At 41.2% G+C, this 26414-nt stretch overlaps 1 protein-coding gene and 1 long non-coding RNA gene across 3 annotated transcripts in view; one reads left to right on the top strand and one right to left on the bottom strand.

Moving 5' to 3' along the window:
- LOC115830907 overlaps positions 1 to 22535 on the bottom strand; it is a 71135-nt gene extending 48600 nt beyond the window's left edge. The window contains exon 1 of the long non-coding RNA XR_004026451.1: positions 22357 to 22535. This is a non-coding gene — a long non-coding RNA (uncharacterized LOC115830907). The remainder of the gene's footprint in view (positions 1 to 22356) is intronic.
- The window catches only part of CREB5 (cAMP responsive element binding protein 5), a 415524-nt gene that overhangs the window by 376688 nt on the left and 12422 nt on the right, over positions 1 to 26414 (top strand). For both annotated transcript variants that reach the window (XM_030796510.1, XM_030796511.1), the window contains 2 exons: positions 17173 to 17496; positions 22151 to 22378. In XM_030796510.1, the coding sequence (XP_030652370.1) occupies positions 17173 to 17496; positions 22151 to 22378 (552 nt within the window). The remainder of the gene's footprint in view (positions 1 to 17172; positions 17497 to 22150; positions 22379 to 26414) is intronic.

Genomic DNA, 26414 nt, shown 5'->3' with positions numbered 1-26414 from the left:
TTGTAAGATAACAGAATACGGTTTAAAAGCCATGGTAGGAAGCCAGCAGAAGAAAGCTAGAGAAGTTCCCCAGCTGCCATTGGTCAGGGAGAATTTGGCGATGGCCTGGATAACACTCCTGAGGTCTAGGGTCTGCCCGTACCTGCTGTGCAGTTGAGAAGGTTGGCAGATCCTACCTGGACAGCACCTGTCCCCAGCTGAGAAGAGACATCTGCCTGTGGGTTTAACTAACTCTGCCCCTCCCTATGTGGCCCAGTGGCTGACACTGTCTCTGTGGCTCCTGAAAAGAAGTGGCCCAGCCTCAAAACACATTGACTCAATGCCACAGAAATTACATAGCACATAGGCTGTTATCACTTTCATACTTCCTCCTTGTTTCTTATTTAGTATTCTATATGCAGCTGAGTGCCAGACTAGTCCCTAGGGCAGCAGAGAAAGCCTGGACTGGCCATCAGGAGGCATGGGTTCTAATATACCTTCAACCTTAAACTTGTCATGTGTCATGGTGGCTTTTAATCTCACTGGCTCTCAGTTTTCTAATCTGTGAAATGAAGTATTCTTGGGCTAGGTGGGCTCCACATCTCTTTCAGTTATTAGAGCCTATGGTTATAGAAAACTAGATTCTTTTTCATTGTTGTTGTTTTTTGAGACAAGGTCTTGCTCTGTTGCCCAGGCTAACGCGCAGGCTGCACTGCAGCCTCGACCTCCCTGGATCACGCCATCCTCCCACATCAGCCTCCTGAGTAGCTTGGACTACAGGCGTGTACCACCACACCTGGCAAATTTTTGTATTTTTTATAGAGACAGGTTTTGCCTTGTTGCCTAGGCTGGTCTCAAACTCCTAGGCTCAAGCAATCTTCTCACCTTGGCCTTCCAAAGTGCTGGGATTGCAGGCGTGAACCACCACGCCTGGCCTGAAAACTAGATTCTTAACTCCGCTATCATCATTGCCATTCTTGAACCACAGAGTGCTTTAATGAACTTCATTAAGGACAGAGAGGATATGTCACAAGGACATTTTGTTATTTAGCTGAATTTTGATACCAGTCAATTTTAATTCCACATGATAGTGGTCCTGTGGTGTCTCCTTCAAAGTAATAAATAACATTGATAAATGTCACTTAGTCATGGTTTAGTTAACCTGGCTGTCAGGTTAAGGCAAGGTTTCTCAGCTGTGGCATTATTGACATTCTGGGCTGGAGAATTATTTGCTGTGAGGCGAGGGGGCTGGTAGTCTCTCTGGTACATTGTAGAATGTTGTTCAGCAGCGTCCCTACCCACTAGATGCCAGTACCACAGCACCCTCCTCCCGCCCCAAGTTGTGACAATCAAAAGTGTCTCCAGATATTGCCAAATGTCACCCAAAGGGAAAAACTACCCTCAGTTGAGAACAACTAGGTTAAGCCATGACCAGGTTAGGCCAGGGTTAACTACATAGATTTGATATGTTACCATCTAAAAACACTAGTTAGCCCCGAAGCAATAGCACCATCTATTTAATTCAAGTTAGAACAATCTAACTTCATTCTAAAATCTCAACAGAAACAATCCCTTTAATCTATCATGTTACAGTGCATCACAGGCAATGGAATCTATTGCATTTCGAGTTTTTTGGAAATAGGCAGTATCATCTTTGTGTTGGTATTCTTGGGACCATGCACAGAGTAAACGCTTAGCAAATTACTGAAAGAATGAACAGCTTGCTCCAAAACACCAGAGAAGTGCAGAATGAGGAGCTGCCATGCTCAGGCAGTCATTCTGCATGATTCTTATTCTACAGGAGGAAATGAAGCAAGTGTTTGCCAGTTGGAAGGGTAGAAGGAATCTTTGGGAGGGAGGCTGCCATTACCCTAGCTGAAGTGAAGCCAGGTTAAAACCCTCTTCTGGTTTAAAAAAAAAAAAAAAAAAGCCATGGAACATTTAATGACGAGCCTCAGTACATCACAGCCCACGCTGTACATCACCCAGGCTCCCTAAGGGGAAATAAGAGTAAAAGATTCAGTTGCTTTACGTCTTCTGTATTCCTACATTGACGTATATTTTGGTGGCATGGGACTGTGGAATCTCAGATGTGCATCTGCCATGTTAATCTCCCTAACATGGGAGTCCTACTGTTTTTTCTGATGTGCCTGAAGAGTATGACTTTAAGTTGCATTTGAAATGTTTCACTCAGTTGTCCTGACAAGTTAATTTTCTCAGAATACACAGAAACCACCTGTATTTTTCACTATAGATGCTAGCACTGCATTGAGTTTGTTTTCATGTTTGTTGTTTTATAGGTATTATTTGAATCACTGAATGCAAGCATTAGGTCTGATTCATGAGGTTTGTGGATTTCATCTGATATTATTTTGTAATCATTAAGTTCTGAAATGAACAAAGTTGATTTATTGTGAGAGTGTTCGCCTCTTAGCTGAGTATTTGTCATTTAGGAGGAAATCCACCAGACTAGTGCTGCACCGTATCTTTCAGTCCCCTCTCCCCATCCTCACTGGGGATGTCTTAGTTTCAAAATAGGTCTCCCCAAGAGGTCCATTTCTTGAGTTTGAATGGCAAGTGCTTTGGAAACACCCTGCCTTATCAGCACTCCATAAAATGTTCTCGGTTGTAGCATCCTTTTGATAATATAGTTAATTAACAACTGATGTTACAGAGATTTTAATTGTGAGATCAAAATTAAGCAAAGAGCAATGGAATAGAAAGAGCACATTTGTAGGGCTTACCATCTCTGCACATGAAACCAAGGCTCAAAATTAGGATTCAAAGAGAAGTGTAACTGTTATTTCAGAAGGTGGATTCATACAGCAATGAGTATCAGTTTCATCAGCATGGGTCATGAATACACATTCCTAGAGTCCCAGATTTCTATCTAGTGATACATACTCTATCCTTATATTAAAAAAACAAAAATAGATCAAAATTTTAAAACCTGGGGTGAGAGAAGAAAGAGACTTAAGAGAATGAGAATATGCCTCTGTTTCCATTTACTTTCCCTGTGTCTGTATCTGTCCAATCTCCCACCCCAAGAACACCAAGGAAATCAATGTTGTAGACCCAGATTGAATTTAAGATTTTTGAATAGAATGAATGAAAGCACTTAGGTGCATTTTCTCTTGTTGGAAACTGATTTTAAAACTTTTTATTACTTATGTTTAGGGAAACAGTTGGGGTTGGTTGCAGAAGGGTATAATATTTATTTATTTCTTTGTTTACAAATTGAATTTTAGTACATATCCCTCCTTCTTCCAGGAAGGATTTTAAGCTTCTAAATAATACAAATCAATTCAGTTAATTTAAAAAATAGTCCTACTCATAGCAAATGTTATCCAACCATAATAAATTGAATATTTGGCTATTGACAGTTGCCCTCCTTGGCAAAGCATGCAATATGTGGTGTCTCACCAAGGAAGCTTAATGATGATCTACTTCCCGTAGTGAATGGGCTTTGGAAGGAAATCAAAGGATACATTTTAGCAGAAAAAAAAAAAAAAAGAAAGGGAAAAATTAGCAGTTACTGAATCAGTACCAAGAAAAACAATCCCTCCTCTACTTTAAAAAAGATTCACATTCAGATGGGCTTGGTCCCATCAGTTAGTCAGACCAGAACCAAGTGGTGAGCTCACTTACTGTGGACATGTTGGAGGAAACGTTTCAATCCAAACCCAGAGTAGCAACATCTGCCTAGCAGGAGAAGCAGTCACTAAATGCAGAAGGCCCTTCCCCTGGTAAGTTGAGCTTCACCTTTGTGAGCTCTCCAGACACAAATATGCTCCTTAAGCACGATGCTGTTCGTATTAAGTCAGGCTGGTTGGAATATGTCACAGAAATGGGAGAACTCCCCGCTGCTAGACCTGCCATCACCATTTCCACTTGGCTTAGCGGTTGACACATTTGGTTAACCATTTTGTTAGCCTCTGGTTAACCACTTATGCTTTGAAAACCTTACAGAAGTGGGAAAATTTCTATATACAATCTTATGCATATAAAAACAACCATATAGGATACAATTCCTTCCTTATCTGCCACACCAAATCCACACCAAATCTTGCTGGCATATGGTGAAAAGAAGAACCCACTTGATAATACCCCTTTGGTGATTAATTTATCTGGAAACTAGGGTGGAGTGGACAATTCTCCAAAAAAAGGAATTGAACTTCTTTTGAGTTTGGAATACTTTGACTCAATCTTGTATTCACTTCTCTTTTGGGATGATTCTGCCTTATCATTATACATTTATAAATACCAGCGCCCTTGGGTCACGTATGTTTTCTACCTTCAGCTAGAGCTGACTTGCTTTCTTTCTTGCTACTGTCGCGCGTCTTCCTTCTTTCTCTCTGTCCTTGTTTCTCACCTTCCTTCTTGCCTTCCCCATCTTGCTCTTTATCATCTACCATCTTTTAACCAAGAGGCTCTCCAGCTAAGTAGGTCACACCACAAAGAAAAGCAAGAGGTTCAAATTCCTTCCCTTTACTGACTCCTAAAAGATCACTTAACATTTCTTCACAGGAATTTTCTACATCTCCAAAAGGTAGGGAATAATTTTTGTCACCTATTTCATAGCTTAATATCTGCAAGGTACTGATTTAGGACAAGCTACTATATATTATTGTCAGTCCCTGGTGAGCAGTTGCTTAAAAGAAATTTGGAGTCAGAAAAGAAATTTCTTGAGCTGGAAAAGAAGACAGATCATGAAAATGATATCTTAAGCTTGTAAGAAGATAAATTTTTAGAGAGGTTATTTTCAATTAATAAATCAACCAGAAAGCTTTCTATTTGGCATTTTTAGAATGGTACTCCGTTGTGACAATGTGATTTAAGGAGATGGTTCCACACTTTCCCCCCCGCCACCCCCATTACTTGTGCTGTAGGCAGTAAAAAAATAGATTTAGATCTCTGGTTCATTGAATTGTACACCATAAAGACAATAGAAATGGAGACGTAAAAAGATAGCTTAGCAAGGGCCAGTGATTCTACCGTCAAAAACGTGCCAAATAGGATGGGTGTGGTGGCTCATGCCTGTAATCCCAGCACCTTGGAAGGCTGAGGCAGGCTGATCACTTGAGGCCAGGAGTTCGAGACCAGCCTGGTCAACATGGTGAAATCTCATCTTTACTAAAAATACAAAAATTAGTTGGCATGGTTGCAAGCGCCTGTAATCCCAGCTACTTGGGAGGCTGAGGCATGAGACTTGCTTGAAACTGGGAGGTGGAGGTTGCAGTGAGCCAAGATCACACCACCGCATTCCAGCCTGGGTGATAGAGCAAGACTCTGTCTCAAAAAAAACTTGCCAAGTAATTAATAATTGTCATATCACATGGAAGTAAAAAACAAAGCAAAACTAGAGAAAACTCTGAAACTAGAAGAAAATATAGAATGCTCAATATTTTCTAATACCTGATTATTACTGAAATTTTAACAACGTAGTTGAGAACCAGTATGATTTGGGTGCACATCAGCTCAGAAGGAAGTTGCTCCTCATTTTTTGGTTGGAAATGCTGTGCACTGTCATCTTCTTGGGCATAATTCAAAAGCTCTTCTTAAGCGTAACTTTCTAGACACACACACACATGGCCAGATTCTTAATAGATTATGAATGACTCTTCTTTAAATACCTTGAATGTAGACATGCAGGGGAAAGAAGAAAAAATTCTGTATTTTTTGTTCTGGCTTCCTTGAGCACAGCTTTCTTCTCCTTCGTGTGGTTTACCTGAAATACTGAAGATCATGCTCTTATCCGTGATGACTGGCCTTCATCCTGTGTGCCTCAGAGGCTTCTAAAGGTCTGGCTCAGGGAGACCAGGCAGTGGACAAATGGCATTATGGATTATCAGTGTGCTCAGAGCCCAGGGGCTATTTATAAATGTGCTGTTTGGGTGGTCAGTTGACTGCTGGGTTGAGTGCCATAATGATCCAGACCACTCACAGGCAGACCTCCTCTTTAGCAGGATGGTAGAACTGTCACAGCAAGTTGATTTGGCTATTGGTCCGATGACTTTGGACCACTAATAGAAAGCCAAAGGAAGTAAGGCAGGTGCTTAAGAATCAGAGAGTATTGCAATCCCTCTCTCTCTCACTTCCCCAACCCCCACTGACTTCTCCTCCCTCTGACTACTCCTCTCATATCAGTGGTGAGTACTGGGAGCCCCCACATTTTGAGGTCTCAGGCAGGGGTGAGATTCAGAGGCAACAGATAGCAAGGAGGACCCAAATACACCATCACTATTTTCCCAAGGAGAAAAAGCAGGACTGGACACCCACAGAGCACATTAGACAGCCTCAGATGTGGATACCAAGGGACAAGACAATCTAAATTTCCATACAGTCAACTTACCCATCATTAGAAAAACCAGGAGACTTCTTACTAGAAAAAGTTTGAGGCCCTGTTGGCCAGAACACCGAATGTCTACGACAGAGGCCCAGTGGTACACACCTTGCTATTTCCCAACAACTGGAGGGAAGCCAGATGATAGCTGTCTCGAGGGGTAGACATGTGTTGGGAGAAGGTTCCATCTCCAGTCCCCTGAGGGCTTTTTAGTCAAACTTTCAGATTCCAAAGTTTAAGCATCAGTTATTGAGATGCCCTCTGAGAATGGAGCAAAGGACAGTGTCCATCAAGCGAGCCGAGCACAGCCACCCTCCCAGGGGCTTGGGGGAGGATCTGCTAGAGAGCTGGGTGATGTGGCAGTGACTGGCTCTCCCGCCCAAGCAGCACACTGCCAAATCCTGCACCTCCTGCAGCACACACTGCAAAGGGACTGTTGTCACGATGGTCACCTAGCACATACCCAAGGACTACTGTGCATTGAAAAGGTGCCATTTATGTAGCTAGAGTTGCTCTCTGTCCATCTTGCTTGGGATTTGGGGACGTGTAGCATTGAAGAGAAATCACTATTCATTGCACCCCTTTTTGCCAAATAATTAGGTCACTCACTCAGGAAAGGCCCTGTGATACACATGTGGAGTAAAGTTTGCTGTGGGAACTTGAACTCTGAATTTCCTGACTTCTGTGCAATTAAAATCCCAAAGTTAATGCTGCATTAGCATGGATTTTCCATGGTGGGTTATAAATGCAAAGTTCTATGTTTCATATGTATTTTTCTAACATATGTTACTGCCTGTGTTTCTGATTAAAAGTTCATCCAAAATAAAATAACAAGGGATTACTTTTTTCCAATAGAACTTTCCTCTTCTATAAAAGCTGGAAATAAGCCCTCACCTAAAGTTACCCAGGTTTGCAGGTGCTGAGACTTTAGAGGTGAGTAGTGTTTGTTAGCAAGACAAAGGGCATTATTCTCCTTGCAATCACCACCAGAAAGTGTTCTTTCTGTAAAGAAAATTATAGGCCACTGCTTCAAAGACATTACATAGTTAGGCACTACTACTGGAGACTTTCAGGCAGCAGGCAGGCTGGCAATCAACAAATATTTATTCTACGTCCATTGTGCATTTAGTGACTTTAAAATTCCCAGGGAAACTAGCATACAATATTTTCTAGGGCCAAATTAGTACCTGAGGTCATGCCATAATGCTTAAGGAGCTCAGCAGCTGGAAAGGAACAGGGGATCTATAATATCTCACCTGAGTATGGGGACATTGATGGAATAAGAAAATCAGACCCCCAAAAAGGCTTTTTAAAGCTGAACTGGTCAGGGCATTTCTTCCCTTTAGATCTCCTTTAAGAGACACCCAGCCTTCATTCCCTACATGTGCATACCTGCACACAAACACACATACACACACACACACACACACACATAACTCTGCCACCACCACCACTGTCTCTGCCCAGAAATTGAACCCAACTAAATGGATCAATTCATCAGATTTTGTTAAAAAACTAATGAACACTTTTTAGCAATCATCAAACGTGCCAAGATGTGTATATAGGGATGTTCATCCCAGTGTTACAGAGGAAAAATAGAAACAGCATGCCTGCCCATCAATTCAGAATTGGGATACTCCCCTAGAGAAAAATCCAACACTATTAGATACGATGTTTAGATCTTTGGAGGGGGCAGGCGGGTGAGGGACCTGAACTTGTATGGCTCACATCATGGCCCTGCGGAGAATAGGATTCTCACTCTCTTGAGTTCTCTAATTTAGTTTTATTGATACAGCTGAAAAATCACATCAGCTGTTTGGATGTGTGCATTGCATAATGATGCTTTACGAAGTCAAAATCCCCACACCCTTCTGTTACATATATGTTAGCCCCAAGCTATATCTCCTCTAAGCCGCTTTGGATAGTAGATGCTTTTTGTTTTGTTTCTGTTAACCAAGCATAAGATGTTATACTGATTCCTGTTAAATTTCTCATTAGACAAGATCTTTGCGGATACTGATTCTTCATCTGGTGTGTTAAACACTCTCGACTAGCTTTGTATCATAAACAGTTGATGGCTGTGGCTTCTGCATTTTCTCTTTGGTTCTAAGCCAGCTGGTAGATAATAGAATTGTAAGAAAAGGAGGGTACCAGTGTCTGGCAGAGGAGCCAAATTCTCTGAGACAAATACTAAAAGCCTGGCATTGACTTTGGTCATTGTAGGGCAAATATCTTTTTGGTCTTCATTGTTTCATAATACAGTGTTTCGCATAAGGTGACATCATAATGAATATTAGTAAGTCTCAGATGGAGTCAAGAGTTCTCTATCAGCCCACTGTCGGAAGAAAAGAGATTCTTCTTTTGCTTTTTTAAAATATCGTTTAAATTGAGGTAGAATCCACATAAAATAAAATTAACTGTTTTTCTTTTTTTTTTTTTTTTGAGATGGTGTCTTGCTCTGTTGCCCAGGCTGGAGTGCAGTGGCATGATCTCGGCTCGCTGCAACCTCCACCGCTCGGAATTCAAGCAATTCTCCTGCCTCAGCCTCCCAAGTAGCCGGGATTATGGGAGTTTGCCACCACGTTCCGCTAATTTTTGTATTTTTAGTAGAGATGGGGTTTCACCATGTTGACCAGCTAGTCTCAACCTCCTGACCTCATGTGATCTGCCTGCCTTTACCTCCCAAAGTGCTGGGATTACAGGCGTGAGGCACTGCAGTCAGCCCAAATTAACCATTTTAAGGTGTGCATTTTAGTGCCATTTAGTACATTTGACGTGTTGTGCAACTATCATCTTTGTCTAGTTCCAAAATATTTTCATTATCTCAAAAGGAAACCCTGGAACCATTAAGCAGTGACTTAATCCTCCCCTCAGCCTCCAGCAATAAGTAATCTGGGTTTTTTGTCTCTATGATTTAAGTATTTCTAGATATTTTACGTAGATGTAATCATACAAAACGTGACCTTTTGTGTCTGGCTTGTTTCATTTAGCATAATGCTTTTGGGATTCATCTATGTTGTAGGATATGTCTGTGTTTCATTCCTTTGTATGGACAAATAATATTCCATTGTGCTTTATTTTTCATCAAAAGCTGATATTACCTTCACCCCTACCCACCCACTCCTCATCCACAAAACAACTCTACTCAGTTCCATCGACTCTGCTGTGTATCTTTATGGTTTACACAGATTCTCATCTCATTATGTACCCCCATGTCACAGAAGAGGAATTTGAAGCTTAAGGTGATCACCCAAGGTCCTGGAGCCAGGCTTTAAAACCAAGACTTCTCACTCTAAGTCTTCTGTTGTTTTTCTGAAGTTCTCTGCAATGATAACTTTTCTTTCTTTGTTTTAGACATTCATCCAACTCATTTCTCCAATAGATTTCTTTACTTAGTAAACCTCAACTTGGATCCTTTCTCTGATGAAATAGGGAGTGAAGAATCATGCCCTCCTTTGTTAGGTAGATGAAGGCACATGGCGCTAAGTGGTTTACTTCTCTAAGGACCTAGAGCTGCCTTATAATAGAGCTAAGACTAGCTCTGGCCGTCAGGATGGCAGTTTGTTCTGAAAGTCGCTAAAATGCACAGCCTCTTAAAATGCTCACCCTCCTGCTGAATTATAAAAGACAGCCACTGAGTCCAAGAGACGCAGGGAAGTGGTATCTGAAATAAAATAATTCTATAAATGTGCATTCATGAATTTCTTCATTCAGCAAGAATAAATTAAAGGCTCACTCTTACAGAACTGTAATTAATATATGATTTAGATATTAATATGGAAAAGGCTGGCAGGGAAATTGCTAGAAATTTTTCTCTGGGGTTTGTTTGGCCTTTTGGACATCAAAGTGCAATGTATCACCTAGCACTCAGTCTGATCAAGCACCAAATTCTTTTTCTTGCTTACATTAGATCTGCTGAAGTTCTACTTTTCTGAAATACCATCCTTACTCATGAGCTAGGATGGTACTTCATCCTGTGATACTCCGTGCATCATTTTCCAATGGACTAGAGTGTTGATTTCTAATACAACTCCTTTGTGTTATTTACTAATTATATCCTTTCTAATATCTTCAGTTAGTAAGTTTGAATGATATAATGTGACAAATAATAGGAATATTTATTTTTCTAGGTCTTATGGAATCCTTTTCCTCCTGGGTAATATTTCCTTCCAACCTGGCGGACTTATTTGAAGTTTTATTAGCAAACCAAAATCTAAATCAGAATACTTAAATTGTGGAACCATCAAAGCTGAGTTACCTTATGAAAGTCTTAAAAGGAACAGATTTTATTCCAAGTGATTAAGCCAAGTATGATCTTAGTTAATCCCGTGCACAGCACGGAACAGTTGTTTTCCTGTCTATCGACACGTCTCCAAGTTTGAAAGCATTTGGGGATCTAAGCTGGCCATTTATAGTTGTTAAATTCAGTGGATAAATATCAATTTTGGGCTTTTTTAGTAATTCAGAAGGAATTTCAGCAATCTTTGATACCTAGAGGAAGTCGGTAATCATTGCTATTAAAAGCAATGAAGTGAAGCCTTCATGCAGTGAAGGCTTTTGGTCTCAAACCACTGACTGGACCATTCAGAAGCCTGTGTTGACTGCTTTTGTGGATCAACTGTGTTTGGAAAGTGAAAAAAAAAAAAAAGGAGAAATTGCAGTAATGCTTTGGAGAGGCCACAGGGGACAATTATTTTGTATTTGGAAGGAAATATGAATTCAGATTTTGTCATATTTGTATGTAGAGAGCCTCTTACTTCTGTGATCAACCCAGAAACACTACATTTCGATATTTTCACATTTTTTTTCTGGAGCAAAAACCAACAGCCATTTATAATTAAAACCTTTCTGGAAAGAATACTCCAACCTTCCTCACTCTCACTCAATTGAATTTCAATTAACGTTTAATAATTCGGCTCGGCTTTCAGAGTCTATAAAGCATAAGCAGTCAGCCTTGTTGAAGATGGAGAAGCGATGTTTTCACAGTTCCACAAATGTTTCTAATTGGCATGAGCCACTTGCTAATGGGAGATAAATTGCCCGGGGTGGGTGTGGGTGGGTGTGCTGTGTGTGTGCACACTCACGCAGGCACACAAGCATGCATGCTTGTGGCGGTAACGACCTGTGGGTGTACCCAGGCTTCACTCGACATGCCATGATGCAAACTTGAGCTAAACGGGAAATTAAAGAGGGACAAGGGCTGGGCCATGACAGCAGCGGCCACACTGGGATGGGAGGAGGCGAATAGTTGGTTCCTTACCAAGAACCCGGCAGCAGGCCCACCCTCCCATCATGGACAGCGGACAGGAGCTTAGAAAATACATGGGCCAAATGAAAATGACTCCTTTTGACTGAAACTAGCTGTGCGTCAGGCTTCTCGCCACCTCTCCTAATTTTCTCTCATATAAATGAACATGGTAGAAGATGACAGAAAGTCGACAAGAGTCATTTTTCTTTCTTCCTTGCAGTCATGTCAGTAATAGCCCTGGGTTTTATAGCTGAAAAATATATGTTTATTTGCTCATTAATTTTCCTCTCTCTCCCTTGCCTTTTCTTGGCATTAGGTGGAATGTTATTTAAAACAAGACACAGTTCAGCTTCAAAAAGAAAAATCATTCTGCAAAATACAGCTTAGATCCATTTACTGGTCATTTATCATCCCTAAGAGAGTGGAGTAGAAATTTCTGTATTTGGGAGATTTGAATGATTTACAGTGCAGCTGCGACTCTTGTTGGCACCAGGATCCAGGGACACAGTAGGTTCCTTAGGATTTCGAAGAGTGTCCCAAACTGTTTCGAAATGACATGGAGAATATTCAATGTGGCATATGCAGAGCAGCTTGATAATCACTTATCTTCACTGCATTCCTTCAAATGTGACACAGGCTGCTGCTCAGAGGGTAGACTCAACCCAGAGGCCTGTCATTTTCTGAGAGGTGATCAGAAGTCTTCATCTCCACATCTAAGTGTGTATTTCTTCTCTCTGGTGTTTTAAAAAGCTTGGTTTTATGCATCTTCCATTTCCTTCAAATAGTGGGCAAATAACAATGTGCCTATTATGGTACATGGCACATAGTTGAAGCCCAATAAACATTTGTTGAGTAAATAAATAGTTAAGTAGAATGTTAAAAGCATTGCTAGCATTATTGTCTTGGCCTTAACAGTGCAAGAATAGACTTGAGGCAATCAAGTAATTTCCCTTAACAGTATAAGCTAATTATTTGAGAGATGAAGATCTGGTGCATCGTATTTATTTGTCAGGTTCCATTTGCTCCTAATTAAAGGTGGAAAAGTTGTTTGTAGCTTTGAAGGGATGGCACAATGACCCACTCCTACATAGATTTTTTATTTTCCTTGCCACGTTTTCAAGGAAAATACATCAAGATAAAATTAACAGGCATTCCTCTTACTTACTTCTGTTTTCTTTTCTCTGTTACTGTTTTCTAGAGGGCAGGCAGGGTGTGGAGCAGGAAACTGTTTTGTCTGTACTTTTACAGCCCATCTGCCTACCTGACTTCTATAGTTGATTCTGCTAACCTTGGTTGACTAATAAAATCATCCTCCCACATAAATACCAGCTACGGTGTAAGCCTCAGAAAGTTTAATTCATTCATTCCTTCCTTCATTCCACAAATATGAATTCAGCGTATCATATGTATCAGGCTCTGTGCTAAAGTTGTGTATTTAACACTGAGTAAACTCTAACACGGTTTCTGCTCTAAGCTTACAATCAGAGATGGTTGATGAATATTAATTAAATAATCATACTAAAATTATATCGCTACAAACTAAACTATTTTTTAAAAGAAATATGGTTCTACTAGGACCATATAACAACAGGAACTGATTTACACTAGGAGACCAGGGAGAAGTTTACTAAGGAGAAGGCTGGACTGAAGAAAGGGAATGTCTGAAGAACGTCTGAAGAAAGGGAAAGAGCATCCTAGGCAAGAAGATTGTGAAACGCGAAGGCCTCATGTCTGGAGGGTGCATGATGCGCCCTCCGGAAACTGAAAGTTGGCCAGTGTGGCTGGGTGGGAAGAGAAAGGGCTGATGGGAAGGCAGGCCCACGCCCTGCAGGGACCACACCTAGGCCATATTAAGGGCTTGGACCTTCATCCCCTGAGCATTAGACAGACTTACAAGGGTTAAAGCCAAGGGTGAGGAAGTAGCGGCAGGGAGAAGGGATACATGGCCCTTATCATGTCTGTGTTTTGGAGTAGGGGAAATGTAAGTATCAATTATTCACAAATACAACAAAGGAGGTGAAGATGCTGAGCCCTAGACAATCCTCTCTTTGCTGCAGATGAAGTTCCTGGAAATTCTTTACAATCCACTCTCCCTTCCACTAAATTTCAGAAAGAGTGCATCCAGGTCCCTAGCTGTGTGCTGAGTAACACTTGCACGTGGCCATTGCTGGACCATTCAGCAATAACATCTCCTCTTGTCAGCTCTTCTAGCCCCTTCTCGCTCTTTCTGCTTTTCCTTTTGATCATGGGGAGGTGGCAAAACACAGTTCATTTCTCTTTTTGGCAAAGTGTGAATGGCATGGCTTGTGGCACCTTCTCTCCTGGTTTAGAGAACAAGCTTTGGAGGTAGAGTGGCTTTGCCTCTCCTTTAGCCTTACAGGGTTGTTCTGAGGATTAGGTAGCTTGTTACTTGTAAAACATATAGAACAAGGACTGGCACATAGCATGTACTTAGCTAATGCTAGCCATTATTATTACCTATTTTTGCAGATATAGAAAGCTGTCAAAGATATATTGCTAAAGGGACAAAAAGCAAGATACAAAACTGTGTATTAAAAGAGCTTGCTTTTGTGCAAAGCAAATGTCTGAGGATATGTGGTGGTTATATCTGAGGAAGAGGACTGGGGCTTAGGGGAGAAGGCTAGGCAAGTGGCTTTTACTTTTTCATCTAATATTTTTGTAGTAATTGATTTTTTACTATAAAAAGTATACCTTTATAATAATGAAATTACAAGGAATAATTTAGAAAGTCCATACGTTCCATCATGTCATTTTCTTAAAAAGGCATGATGATTTCAATATAACCTCTTTTCATATTTTTTCATCCTTAAATTCGGAAGTATCATCCAAAAACTTTTCCTGGGGGTAAAGAAACACGTATCTAAAACCCAGCAATTCCCCAGATTTTCATTTCTTTGCTATGCCATAGTCAAATAAAAGTTTTTAAAATTACATGCTATTTTAATTCCACAGTTACAAAATTATTCTAGTTATTCTTTCATCTCTGCATATACATATATAGAGTTGTCTGGAATGCTGTTCACCCACCAGATATAAACAACGCGTTTGGCTTCATTGTTGCTGACTTCATTGCAAAGCATTGCTTAAATTTTTATAATAAGCATTTTTACAAAAACAATGAAATCATTGCTCAAAATTGGAGATGAGAAGTGTTAGTTCACTTTTCTGTTTAGAAGTAAACATGGCCAGGTGTGGTGGCTCACGCCTGTAATCCCAGCTCTTTGGGAGGCCGAGGCAGGTGGATCACGAGGTCAAAAGATGGAGACAATCACAGCCAACATGGTGAAACCCTGTCTCTACTAAAAATACAAAAATTAGCTGGGCATGGTGGCACATGCCTGTAGTCCCAGCTACTGGAGAGGGTGAGGCAGGAGAATCGCTTGAACCCGGGAGGCCGAGGTTGCAGTGAGATATCTCACCACTGCACTCCAGCCTGGTGACAGAGTGAGACTCCATCTAAAAAAAAAAAAAAAAAAAAAGGGAGAAAGGGAGGAAACACAGTACCCAGCATCTAATCTTTCCCAGACATTTAGGATGCTGAACTTCTTCAGGATTATGAAGGTCAGTAGCTGTTGTGCAGTATCTGTTGCTCATGAAAAAGGTGAGAAGTGGACTATGTGGCTACTGAATCAGGATGACGAAAATATTTTAAATGATGATCACACATTAACATACAGTCTACCATCCTTTCCTCTTGTTTTTTATTTATTTTTTTTCTTAGCAGGTAGAGGCTCTTTATGTTTAATTAAGGATTTTGATTAATTGAATTGGTATTTTTCAATGGTGTATGTAACTGGTTGAGAATCATTAATATTACACAATGTTAGAGCATGGTAGCTTTGATCATCATTTAAATACAACCGTTTCCTTGCCCAGCAATTATACACCACTATCATGAATCAGGTAAGAACACAAATCTGGAAAGAACTTTGAGTCCCCTGGTAAATACTTCATGAAGCCAATGGGAGCTTGCCAATTAGACAGTCATCTCTGCATAAGATATATTTCCAACGAGTAACTGCATTATACAGTCCTTAGCACATTGTGCCCCTCGGGATATGATGATAATTGACTGTGTCACAGAAGAAACAATTTTGAAGAAACTGGGACTAAGCTGATTATCAACTGAATCTTTAGAACGGGGTTAGCAAATGATGGCCCAAGGGCCAAATCTGGCCTGCTGCCTAATTTTGTCCAGTGTATGAGCTAAAAATGGTTTTTATGTTTTAAGTGACTGGGGAAAAAAATCAAAAGTAGAATAACATTTCATGACATGTAAAAATTATATGAAATTCAGATTTCCTGTCCCTGAAGTTGTATCAGAACATAGCAGATTCATTCATTTACACATTGTCTGCAGCTGCTTTTGCACCACAATATCAGAGTTGAGTAGTTGTGACACAGAAGAAAATATTGACTATCTGACTCTTTATAGAAAAAGTTTGCTGACCCCTCCTTTAGACTCAGGTACAAGTTATTTGTGTGCATGTCTGCTTATGAATGGATAATGCTTTTGTGTTGGAAATGTATCCGGCCGGTTGATGTGGCCATCAAAGGAGGTGCAATACTTCATATTCTTCTATTTTCCTCACTCCCTTCTCAAAGTCAAAAGAAAGCTATTGAGTCAGAAAAAATTAAGAGTATTGGAAGGGACCATAAGAAAAATCTTGGTAAGACCTACACATTACCTCCGAAGCTTGTAAATTACTAACTCTAATTTTAAGCCCTAAAATCAGATTAGTTCTCTACTTTTTAAAAGTTCTCTACTTTTTAAAATTTGAAATTATTTATTCTCTGTGTCTGAGAAATATTTTGAGCGGCAAGAGCATTTGTTCCTGTGACTCTTACAAAATACAGTGGCTGGCCAGGTGCGGTGGCTCACCCCTGTAATCCTAGCACTTTAGGAGGCTGAGGCAGATGGATCACAAGGTCAGGAGTTCAAGACCAGCCTGGCCAAGATGACGAAACCCCATCTCTACTAAAAATACAAAAATTAGCTGGGCATGGTGTCAGGTGCCTGGAATCCCAGCTAATCAGAAGGCTGAGGCAGAGAATTGCTTGAAGCTGGGAGGCAGAGGTTGCAGTGAGCCGAGATCGCACCACTGCACTCCAGCCTGAGAGACAGAGCGAGACTCCATCTCAAAAAAAAAAAAAAAAAATTAAAAAAATACAGTGGCAAACCAGATGGAAGCTCTTTGTTCAGTGGTATCACCATATTGAATGGTGCTCTTTGGTGTATGCTTGCATTCAGTTGTAGATACGATATAATGCATGATTGGATAATAGGAAATACCTTTTAGTAGAATGTGTAATTCTTGATAGGATATCCTGCCCATTGGCTTTGACAGTTGAATTAACCTATTTGGCTGACATTGACCCTCCTACTGACCACAATATATAAGAAAATATGAAATTAATATAAAAGCTATCTTGTACTGGTAGCAAGATAGCTACTGGTAGGAAACATTAACAATAGCATCACAAAATATAGAATTGAAAATGTGAGTCACTTTGCTTTTAAATCTCTATCATGTACATGACTGACTTCAGTTGTTCTCTCCCCTCTCTTTTGTTGTTTCAGAGGTTGAAGGCTGCATTGACTCACCACCCTGCTGCCATGTCAAATGGGAACATGAACACCATGGGACACATGATGGAGATGATGGGCTCCCGGCAGGACCAGACGCCACACCATCACATGCACTCGCACCCACATCAGCACCAGACACTGCCACCCCATCACCCTTACCCACACCAGCACCAGCACCCAGCGCACCATCCTCACCCTCAACCCCATCACCAGCAGAACCATCCACATCACCACTCCCATTCCCACCTTCATGCACACCCAGCACATCATCAGACCTCGCCACATCCGCCCCTGCACACCGGCAACCAAGCACAGGTAGACCTTTTCCGTGATCTCTTTCCCCTTCTTATTCTCCTTCTTAACAGTGCAAGCTCTAATGCTGGGGTCATTTGCAGCTTGTCTTGTTTGACAAGCCGGGGTGTTCTATCTCACATTCTAGGGAGCTCTGTTTATCTCGTAGGAGGCAAGTCTTACCCGTAAGACCCTACCAGAACATAATTTCTATAAATAATATACTAAATAATATCAGGTCTAGTCTCTAAGGGCAAGTATAAACTTTAAGTTCTCCAAAATCTATTTTTGCAGTGTGTCAGAAAGTTAGCCCCTCTCAAAAGTAATATGAATCGATGGATTAGGAAGAACTTAAGCTTGTGAAGAAAGATGTGAATTAAGAATCAGAAAAATGAGTTAATTCTAACCCTGGTTCTAGCTGCTATGTTTTAAAACATCATAGAGAGTCAATTTTGTCACCTGTAAAATGGAAGTTAAATACAACAGGCAATCTTCTGAGTAACAGTGAATGTTAAAAATCTAAAGAGTAACAATTCAAGGCAGACAAAGAAGCTCCATCATGGATGCTAAGGCGTAAGGTGCTGTGTAAATGGTGAAGAGAGGTGACTCATCCCCCTGAATGAGAAATGCGTTGGAGGGAACAGAAAGAGAGCCAAGTTCTGTAGATGATCAGACCAAGAGAAAGGCCAAATCCCAGTGGGGGAGAGTCACCAGGAGTGGCTGCAAAGAAAGCCAGCATTTAGACAAAACTGAAAGAGGGTTGGGGGACTGGGCAGACATTATGTCACCCACGGCCAAGAAGAGAGGCGAGTCCTATACTGGAATGAGTTTTAGTAAGTGGATGAAGGGCATGTCCAGGAGCATGGCTGGGCCTAGACACTTTGGATCCTCAAGCAGAATGACCTTCATCCATACCCTCCACCCAGTCCACACTGCCAGCTTCCAACCAGCTGGATCAGAAGAGTGTCGGAAGCGTGGAACCGCCAAATAACACTTATTCACTGTCTCCTCTGTCATCTGCCTCTGGAGACGAGACCTTATACCAGGCAGCTTTTTGAACTCTTGAGCCCTCCTCCATTAACATGCACCAAACCTGGACAGCCATCCACAGAATGGGTCAGGCACAAGCAACTCTCGAAGCTATTCATTAGATAAACTGTCTTTTGCAAGGTTCTTAGAGGTGTTCTACATTGTGAATAAGAACGGAGCATTAGAATAAGATAACCTTAATTTTTTTCCTGCTTTCCTCGCTGTGTGATTGTGAACAGAAACAATTAATCTCTCTAACCCTCAGTTTTCTCATCTGTAAAATGGGGCTGGGTAATAGTAGACTAAACTCCTAGGCTCGTATGAGTATTAAATAAGAGAATCTCTGTAAAGCCCTTGGCACAGTGTTCAAAATATGTTATTTCAAACCAAAATAATAGAAGTTTAGCAAATTGTATAGCAATCAAACGCTATCCAGAGAACCTTTTCAGTCACATTTTTAGTCAAGTGCCATACTAGAACATGTATTTAGAAAGGAAAAAAAAACTACAAAGTCAACGATGGGCAAATTGATTCACATTTGTACTTAGCTTATAAGGAAACGAGAACATCAAGGTTTGGTTGCCTTTGTGGGCAAGTTATTTCACAGAGCAAGTTATATAACAATTCTTTGAATATAAAAGCCATTCACTAGCCAATTACCAATTAGCCAATTGCCCTCTGTTTCAAGTCAGTAAGCGGCCAATTGTATATGCAATTAGTTAATTGCTATTATAATTAGCTTCATGAACAGTTGCTTTTTTAAATTGTATACTAAACAGAAAGAGCCCAGGTTGGTCTTGCTAAAATTTGAACCAGATCATTTAGGCAGTATCCCAAAATACCACTCTTAAATTGTATTAACTTGGCTGATTACTGAGATCTTGCCATTTTGCTTAATTGTATGATTATCTGAAAGTAGGAACAGAATCCTTTGAACGCTGAGATTCGAAGATGATTTGGAATAAAATCTGCCTTTTTGAAATTTTATTTTATTACTTTTGATCAAAATTTTCAGAGCATCTATGCCAAGAGAATTCTGCTTTAAAAATAAAATTACAAGCAACAATAATTACCAGGTATACAAATTCTGGTTTTAGGGTGGTATTTGCATTTTCTCCTGCCTTCTTGTGCTCCTCCTGCATGTAAGGATGTGATTGTAGAGTGCTGGTTTCAAGGAATTTCTCTTAACCAATCCTGAACCTACATTACACCTGAAACCACGTCACTTATGCCTTTGGGTGAAAGCACAGGAAAAGTATCATGGGTTACAGGTTGATTAAACTCAGGGTAGGAGGATACAGAATTGAAAGGTAAGTCCCTGCAATGGAGATTAAAAAACAATTTTTTCCTATTTGAGGGTTTTGTCTGGGGCTGGCAATAAGAGATTATAATTCACAAAAGGAAACAGTTAAAGGCAAAAATATCCAAGCAGTTAGCACATTCCCTCTTAATGCTTTTCTTTGCAGTAGTTAGCTCAGGAATTAGCATCTGAAATGACAAGTGCTAAGCCTCTGCCAATAACAAGGATGACGTCTTCACTAGCAATTCTGATGAGTAAGACCTTAGACAGTTAATTTATTTTGTTATTCCTCTATAATCGGAAGGAAAAAAGTCACCAACAAACAGTTCTAGAAAATGTCTTTGCTGGCCTGGTGCAGTGGCTCACGCCTGTAATCTCTGCACTTTGGGAGGCCGAGGCGGGTGGATCACGAGGTCAGGAGTTCAAGACCTGCCTGGCCAAGATGGTGAAGCCCCGTCTCAAATTAAAAAGTACAAAAATTAGCCAGGCATGGTAGCAGGCACCTGTAATCCCAGCTACTTGGGAGGCTGAGGCAGGAGAGTCTCTTGAACCCAGGCAGCAAAGGTTGCAGTGAACCGAAATCGTGCCACTGCACTCCAGCCTGGGCGACAGAGAGAGACTCCGTCTCAAGAAAAAAAGAAAATGTCTTTGCTTTGCATAAAATTACTAAGATGCAGTTCAACCTCAACCCTGGGCCTGATTCTTTTACAGTTAGTCATAGGAGGTTTGATAGAGTTTTGGATTAAAATATATCACCATCAGTCAACTGATGTCAACCAGTAGCCATTATTAGTGCAATTACAGTCTTTCTGATTGATTTCAATCATAGTGCTGGAATGTAGTAGAAAAGATTGTTGGGCTTCATTTTTAAAACTTTTGGCCTGTTATTTCTGCAGGTTAAATGTCTCTTGTAAAACAACTTTATATGTATTACCATCATAAACCTGAGTGACTGAGAAATGGGAGAGGAAAAAAAAAACACCTTTTATTGAGAATGAAGAAGGAGGAAGGAGTGAAGTGCATGAGGGAACGCATTAGGTGTCCAGACATATAAAGAGTCAGTCGTAGAAATTTCACAAGGTGCTGTGTGTCTGCCTTATGAATAGAAATAAAGCTCTATGTGTGGGGGTCTCCAAGCCTTAGATGTTGCTGAGTCCCACACAGACCTTGCAAGGACTCTATAAGCATAGTAAAACTTTTTAATAAAGTGCTTTGCCACTCTTAGGATTTCCTTCTAATGTAACTGTATGGTAATGCACAAGCAACTCTCACTATCTCACATACACAGAGTGTGACAGGGCTCAGTGCTGCTTCAGGCATCAATTTAATGCTTTCAAAGGCCCAGCTTCCCAATCAGCTAGAAAGCTCTCCTGGATCTCCTTTCACCCTGGTGAGCGCTCTGAGGGACAGGCAGGCCCAGCTGGAGTGTGCAGGTCCAGCTAGTCCTCTGCATTAAGAACTGTGAAATAGTCAAAATAGGATTTCATCTGCTTTCCTGGCTTCATGGGCTTCTTTTCATAGGAGTCACAGTGGCAACGATGTCCGAGAGGTGTGTTAGGAACACAATTTTACCACTATTAGAATGAAAGGACCCTACAACCTGCTCAGAGGTGTTCTGCAGATGACAGATGAGTCATCCATATTGTGATAATAACCCTGACCTTTCTGTTTTCACCCTGTAGCCATACATTGGCTATTTTAAAGTTGTTCATTTGTTTTTGTTTTTAGAGACAAGGTCTTGCTCTGTTGCCCAGGCTGGAGTGCAGTGGCACAATCATAGCTCATGGCAACCTCAACCTCCTAGGCTCAAGCAAGCCTCCCACCTCAGCCTCCTGAGTAGCTAAGACTACAGGCATGCGCCACCAGGCCTGGCTAATTTTTCCTTTTTTTTTTTTTTTTTTGTAGAGACAGGGTCTTGCTATGTTACCTAGGCTGGTCTCAAACTCCTGGCCTCAAGTGATCCTCCCGCCACACCTGGCCCTTACTTTAAAGTTTTTAAACACACTGTCAGTAAAACATTTTTAATAGTTGAAGGAGAAAAATAAATGTTTCCTCTACCATGATTCGGCCAAATGCCTGTCAGGGAAAAATCCATCTGACTACATCTTTTCACAAGTCATTCCTATATCTTGCCAACACATCATAGAATATAGGTCAGTGATGCTTTTTCTTTTCTTTCATGAGTGTGATTTCATCATCTATTTCATTCATAGGAGGCAAGTCTCATATGCTGACTGAAGGGATAGATAGACTTTCTGTGCTTTGCTTTTTAACATCAGCTTGGGTTTCTTCCCTTACCTAACACGTCCTTCCCTATCCCCATCACCTCCTCCCTCTCTGTCCCAGCAGGTTTCACCAGCAACACAACAGATGCAGCCAACCCAGACAATACAGCCACCCCAGCCCACAGGGGGGCGCCGGCGAAGGGTGGTAGACGAGGATCCCGACGAGAGGCGGCGGAAATTTCTGGAACGGAACCGGGCAGCTGCCACCCGCTGCAGACAGAAGAGGAAGGTCTGGGTGATGTCATTGGAAAAGAAAGCAGAAGAACTCACCCAGACAAACATGCAGCTTCAGGTGCAGCCCACGGTGTCTTTCCCCGGGACTCAAAGGCCCTCTGCTCCACGGGTATTTCCGGCCCTGACAGGCAGTTGTTGATCTAAGCAGTGATACCACACACAGTCCACAGAGGAGCCGCAGCCCCACTCCTCGAGCTTTATTAATTCCCGGACACTCTACAAAACAAAATTAACCATTCAGTTTTCAATCAATTTGCCCACAAAGCTCTGAGAAGGGGGGACCTACCCCACTAAGCTGTAGGGCTGGGAGCACAGGCTTTCATCCGACAGAGATCCAAACCCTGGTTCAGCAATTACTTGCTAGGCTTAACTCTCTGGCTCTCAGTTTCTTCCGCTATAGAATGGGAATAATAACTTTATAGAGTTGTTACGTTAGGAGCAATAAACAAACTAATGTCTCCAAAGCAGTTGCCCAGTACCTGGCCCATAAAAAACCTTCAACTGAAAAGGAGCTTTTCATTATATTCACTAGGTTGAGGGGGTTGCCTTGGCTTATACTTGATTATCTCTATTTTTGTTTCATGGAAGAAAGAAAGGTTGATGGTCATTATGTAGCTCTGAAAGAAAAGGCATGTTTTCATCTCATTTGCCAACTCACCAAGATTTGAATCTTGCATAATTTTTGCTTTTTATGAATGGCTTCACTGGGGAGATTTTATAATGAGGCACAGAAGTGTCTGGGAGTGTCTAAGAGAAAAGGAAGAAACTCTACTACCCGGGCTTCTCCAACAGACTTTATAGTTTATAATGATGCAGTTCAGAGCATTTGTTCTAATGTTAAAAATATGTGCACTATTAGCAGGAAAAAAAAGGCAAGTAAATAGACATGTATGCGATCCACGGTCCAGGGATAACATTAAGAGTTGTGGATTATACTCCAGTGCTTCCAGAAGCTGAGCGAATGACCAAAGAGAGTGGGGCAGGGAGGAAATTACCCTACATAGGGAGACTGCATTTTAAGAGTTCATGGGGTCTGGGCACAGTGGCCCATACCTGTAATCCCAGCACTCTGGGAGGCTGATCACTTTGGGAGGTGGCTGGATCACTTGAGGCCAGGAGTTTGAGACCAGCCTGACCAAGGTGCAGAAACCCCGTCTCTACTAAAAATACAAAAAAATTTGCTGGGCGTGGTGGTGCACACCTGTGGTCCCAGCTACTCAGGAGGCTGAGGCAGGAGAATGGCTTGAATGCAGGAGGGAGAGGTTGTAATGAGTCAAGATCGCACCACTGTACTCCAGCCTAAGCAACAGAGTGAGACTCTCTCAAATAAATAAATAAATAAATAAATAAATAAATAAATAAAAAGAGTTAATGGCTAGGCATTGGTAGGTCACTTTTATCTTCTTCCCACACCTAGTTCTCTGTGCATCCTTAGAAAGGAACAGTTAGGGTGCCAAACCTCAAAGCCTTTGCATATTCAGTTTCATTAAATGGAGACGGCTTGGGGCTTCCAGTGTACAAATTGAAGGTATATAAGGAAAGCATGTGTTGTACGAGGGCCTGAATTTCATAATTTATGGATGTTCATTTTTCCCCCTAAGTGTGTCATTCTTTTTGTGATAGACATGATGAGAAAGAAACTGGGAAACATATAGCAGATTTGAGGAAAATAAGATAATGATTCCCCCACTAACTTGTATGCTGCGGGAAGATTGGGACTGTCTCTTACTACTCCCTCCGCCCACTATCTATCTATCTGCTGTTTATAGTGTAGTGTCTACACTCAGCAACTTATTTGTTGAATAAATGAATGGGTTCCCCTGTTTATAGTATAGTGTCTACACTCAGTAACCATTTGTTAAATAAATGAATGAATTCCTCATTGCTGGAGTGTCTAAGAATTGGCTGCTTGACCACTTGGCAAGGATGTGATTGCAGGGAGTCAAGCCACCAGAGAAATGGCTGGACTCAGCCACCTTTAAAGCCACTTGTAGAATCTGACAGGCACGGTAGTATCTGAGAAACTTTTAGGTAGAATGTGGTTAAGCATTTTTCTTTTTTGAGACAGGGCCTCACTCCATTGCCCAGGCTGGAGGGCAGCTTACTGCAGCCTTGACTTCCTGGACTCAAGTGTTCCTCCTACCTCAGCCTCCTGAGGTGCACACCACCATGCCTGGCTAATTTTTTTTTTCTCTCTAGAGACAAGGTCTTATTATGTTGCCTAGGCTGGTCTCAAACTCCTGGGCTCAAGCAACCCTCTTCACCTTGGCCTCCCAAAGTGTTGGGATTATAGGTGTGAGCTACTATGCCCAGCCAAGCATTTTTAATATTAATAATCATATTTTAACTTTGATGTGTATTGAAAAATGTAATTAGAAGATCAAATCTGCAGTTTCAAAGATATTAGTAAGAAGGCTAAATCATTCAAAATTGAGTTAATTTGCACAAGCATGTTAAGTAAATAAAAGTTCTTGTATATGTGAACCTAGTAAATATTACCGCAGTGGTTCTGCAATAACTGAAGTGGGGGGAACCCCAGGAATTCGCCACCATTTCTGAGGTCTGCAGGAGGATGATGCAAACATGTAGGTTTTCTCAATCTTGGCCCTATTGACTTCTGGGCTTGATCATTCTTTGTTGTGCCCTGTGCATTGCAGGCTATTTAGCAGCATCCTTGGACTTTACCCACTATATATCAGGAGCACATCTTCCAACTATGACAACCAAAGAGTCTCCAAACATTGCCAAATGTCCCCTGGTGGTGGTTGGGAAGGGAGGTTGGGTGGCAAAATCAGCCTTAGTTGTGAACCACTGCTTAGATGAAGGAGCCAAAAATAGCCAGCTGGCACATATCAGCTGCCAAGGCTTTAAATCCGTTTTAACTAAAACGAGTCCTTGCAGAATTCCTTCAGGGTATTGACTATGATCCTAATGCATGCAAACATGGAGGGATCATAGCAGAAAGCCAGGAAAGTAAAGCTGTCCACTGACTTTGAGGCCAGAGGTGTTCGTGACTTGGCATATGCATATTTATGATTGCTTTTACAAAACGTACAAGGTAAATTTACCCTTTGCTAGACCCTAATGCACTGATTTTTTTTTTCACATTTGTTTAGAGCCAAATGGCTAAGGAAAAAAAGAAACTAGAACTCTAGCTCCCAAAACCAGAAAAAAAGAATCCTACTGAGTTCATGTAACAGGCACCAATATCTTTTGGTAGTTAAAACAGTACCCAAAAAAGGGACAGTCTCTGAACAGACTAAATTGTTGATATTTTCCAACCACTGCTTTGCCTTGGAGGGACAGAAGCCACAACCACCCAGTGTTCTCTGTGAAGCTGAGTGTCCTGCATCAGGCCCTGGGATGCTGGAGAGGATGCTGCAGATTCCGCTACCTTTGAATGACCCTTTCCCTCTCACTGGACCTTTGTCAAAAGAAAAAGGTGTCTCTCTTGAGGCTGGACCAGTGAGCCAAATTTTAAGTAAACAGAAATGGAAGGTGCTAAGCAAACAAACTCCAGCCAAATGGAATATCCAAGGTCTGGATGGCCAGCTGCCACTTTTGAGTTGTTTTCCAGCATAGAACCCTCTAGTTAGGCTGCAGCATTTCAGATTGGAAAAACCAGACCTAAGAAAACAAAATCAAACTCCCAGACTTCATTTCCTAGTCTCACAACACATCTCTGCCCAAGAGGTCAAAAAAGGTATAGGAATTGGGGAAAATATTAGAAACCACCTAATCTGTTATTTTATGGAGAAAGAAACTGAGGTTAGGGAAATGGAGGGTCTTCCCTAATGTCACACAACGAGTAGGTGGCAGAATGAGGACTCAGGGAAGTCTCCTGTTGACCTAACCCACTTCTTTGTGATCTTCTATTTTGGAAACTCTGTAAGCCAAAGACATCCATGTTCTTTTTTCTGATACTAAGTGACTAAGATCAGCTCTAAATTCATCGACTGCTGATGTGGTACTCAGTAGAACGTCTGTGTTCAGTAGAGGATATGGAAATCATCTGGTCACCCATGGAAATAATTGCTTTTCTTTTTTAGTGCAAAGACACATGGTCTAAGTTGCTGCTGAAATTTTGGACACAT

This window comes from Nomascus leucogenys, chromosome 17 (assembly GCF_006542625.1).
Source record: "Nomascus leucogenys isolate Asia chromosome 17, Asia_NLE_v1, whole genome shotgun sequence".
NCBI lineage: Eukaryota > Metazoa > Chordata > Mammalia > Primates > Hylobatidae > Nomascus > Nomascus leucogenys.
The sequence above is the reverse complement of the archived record's forward strand: the minus strand, read 5'-3'. Positions and strand labels throughout refer to the sequence as shown.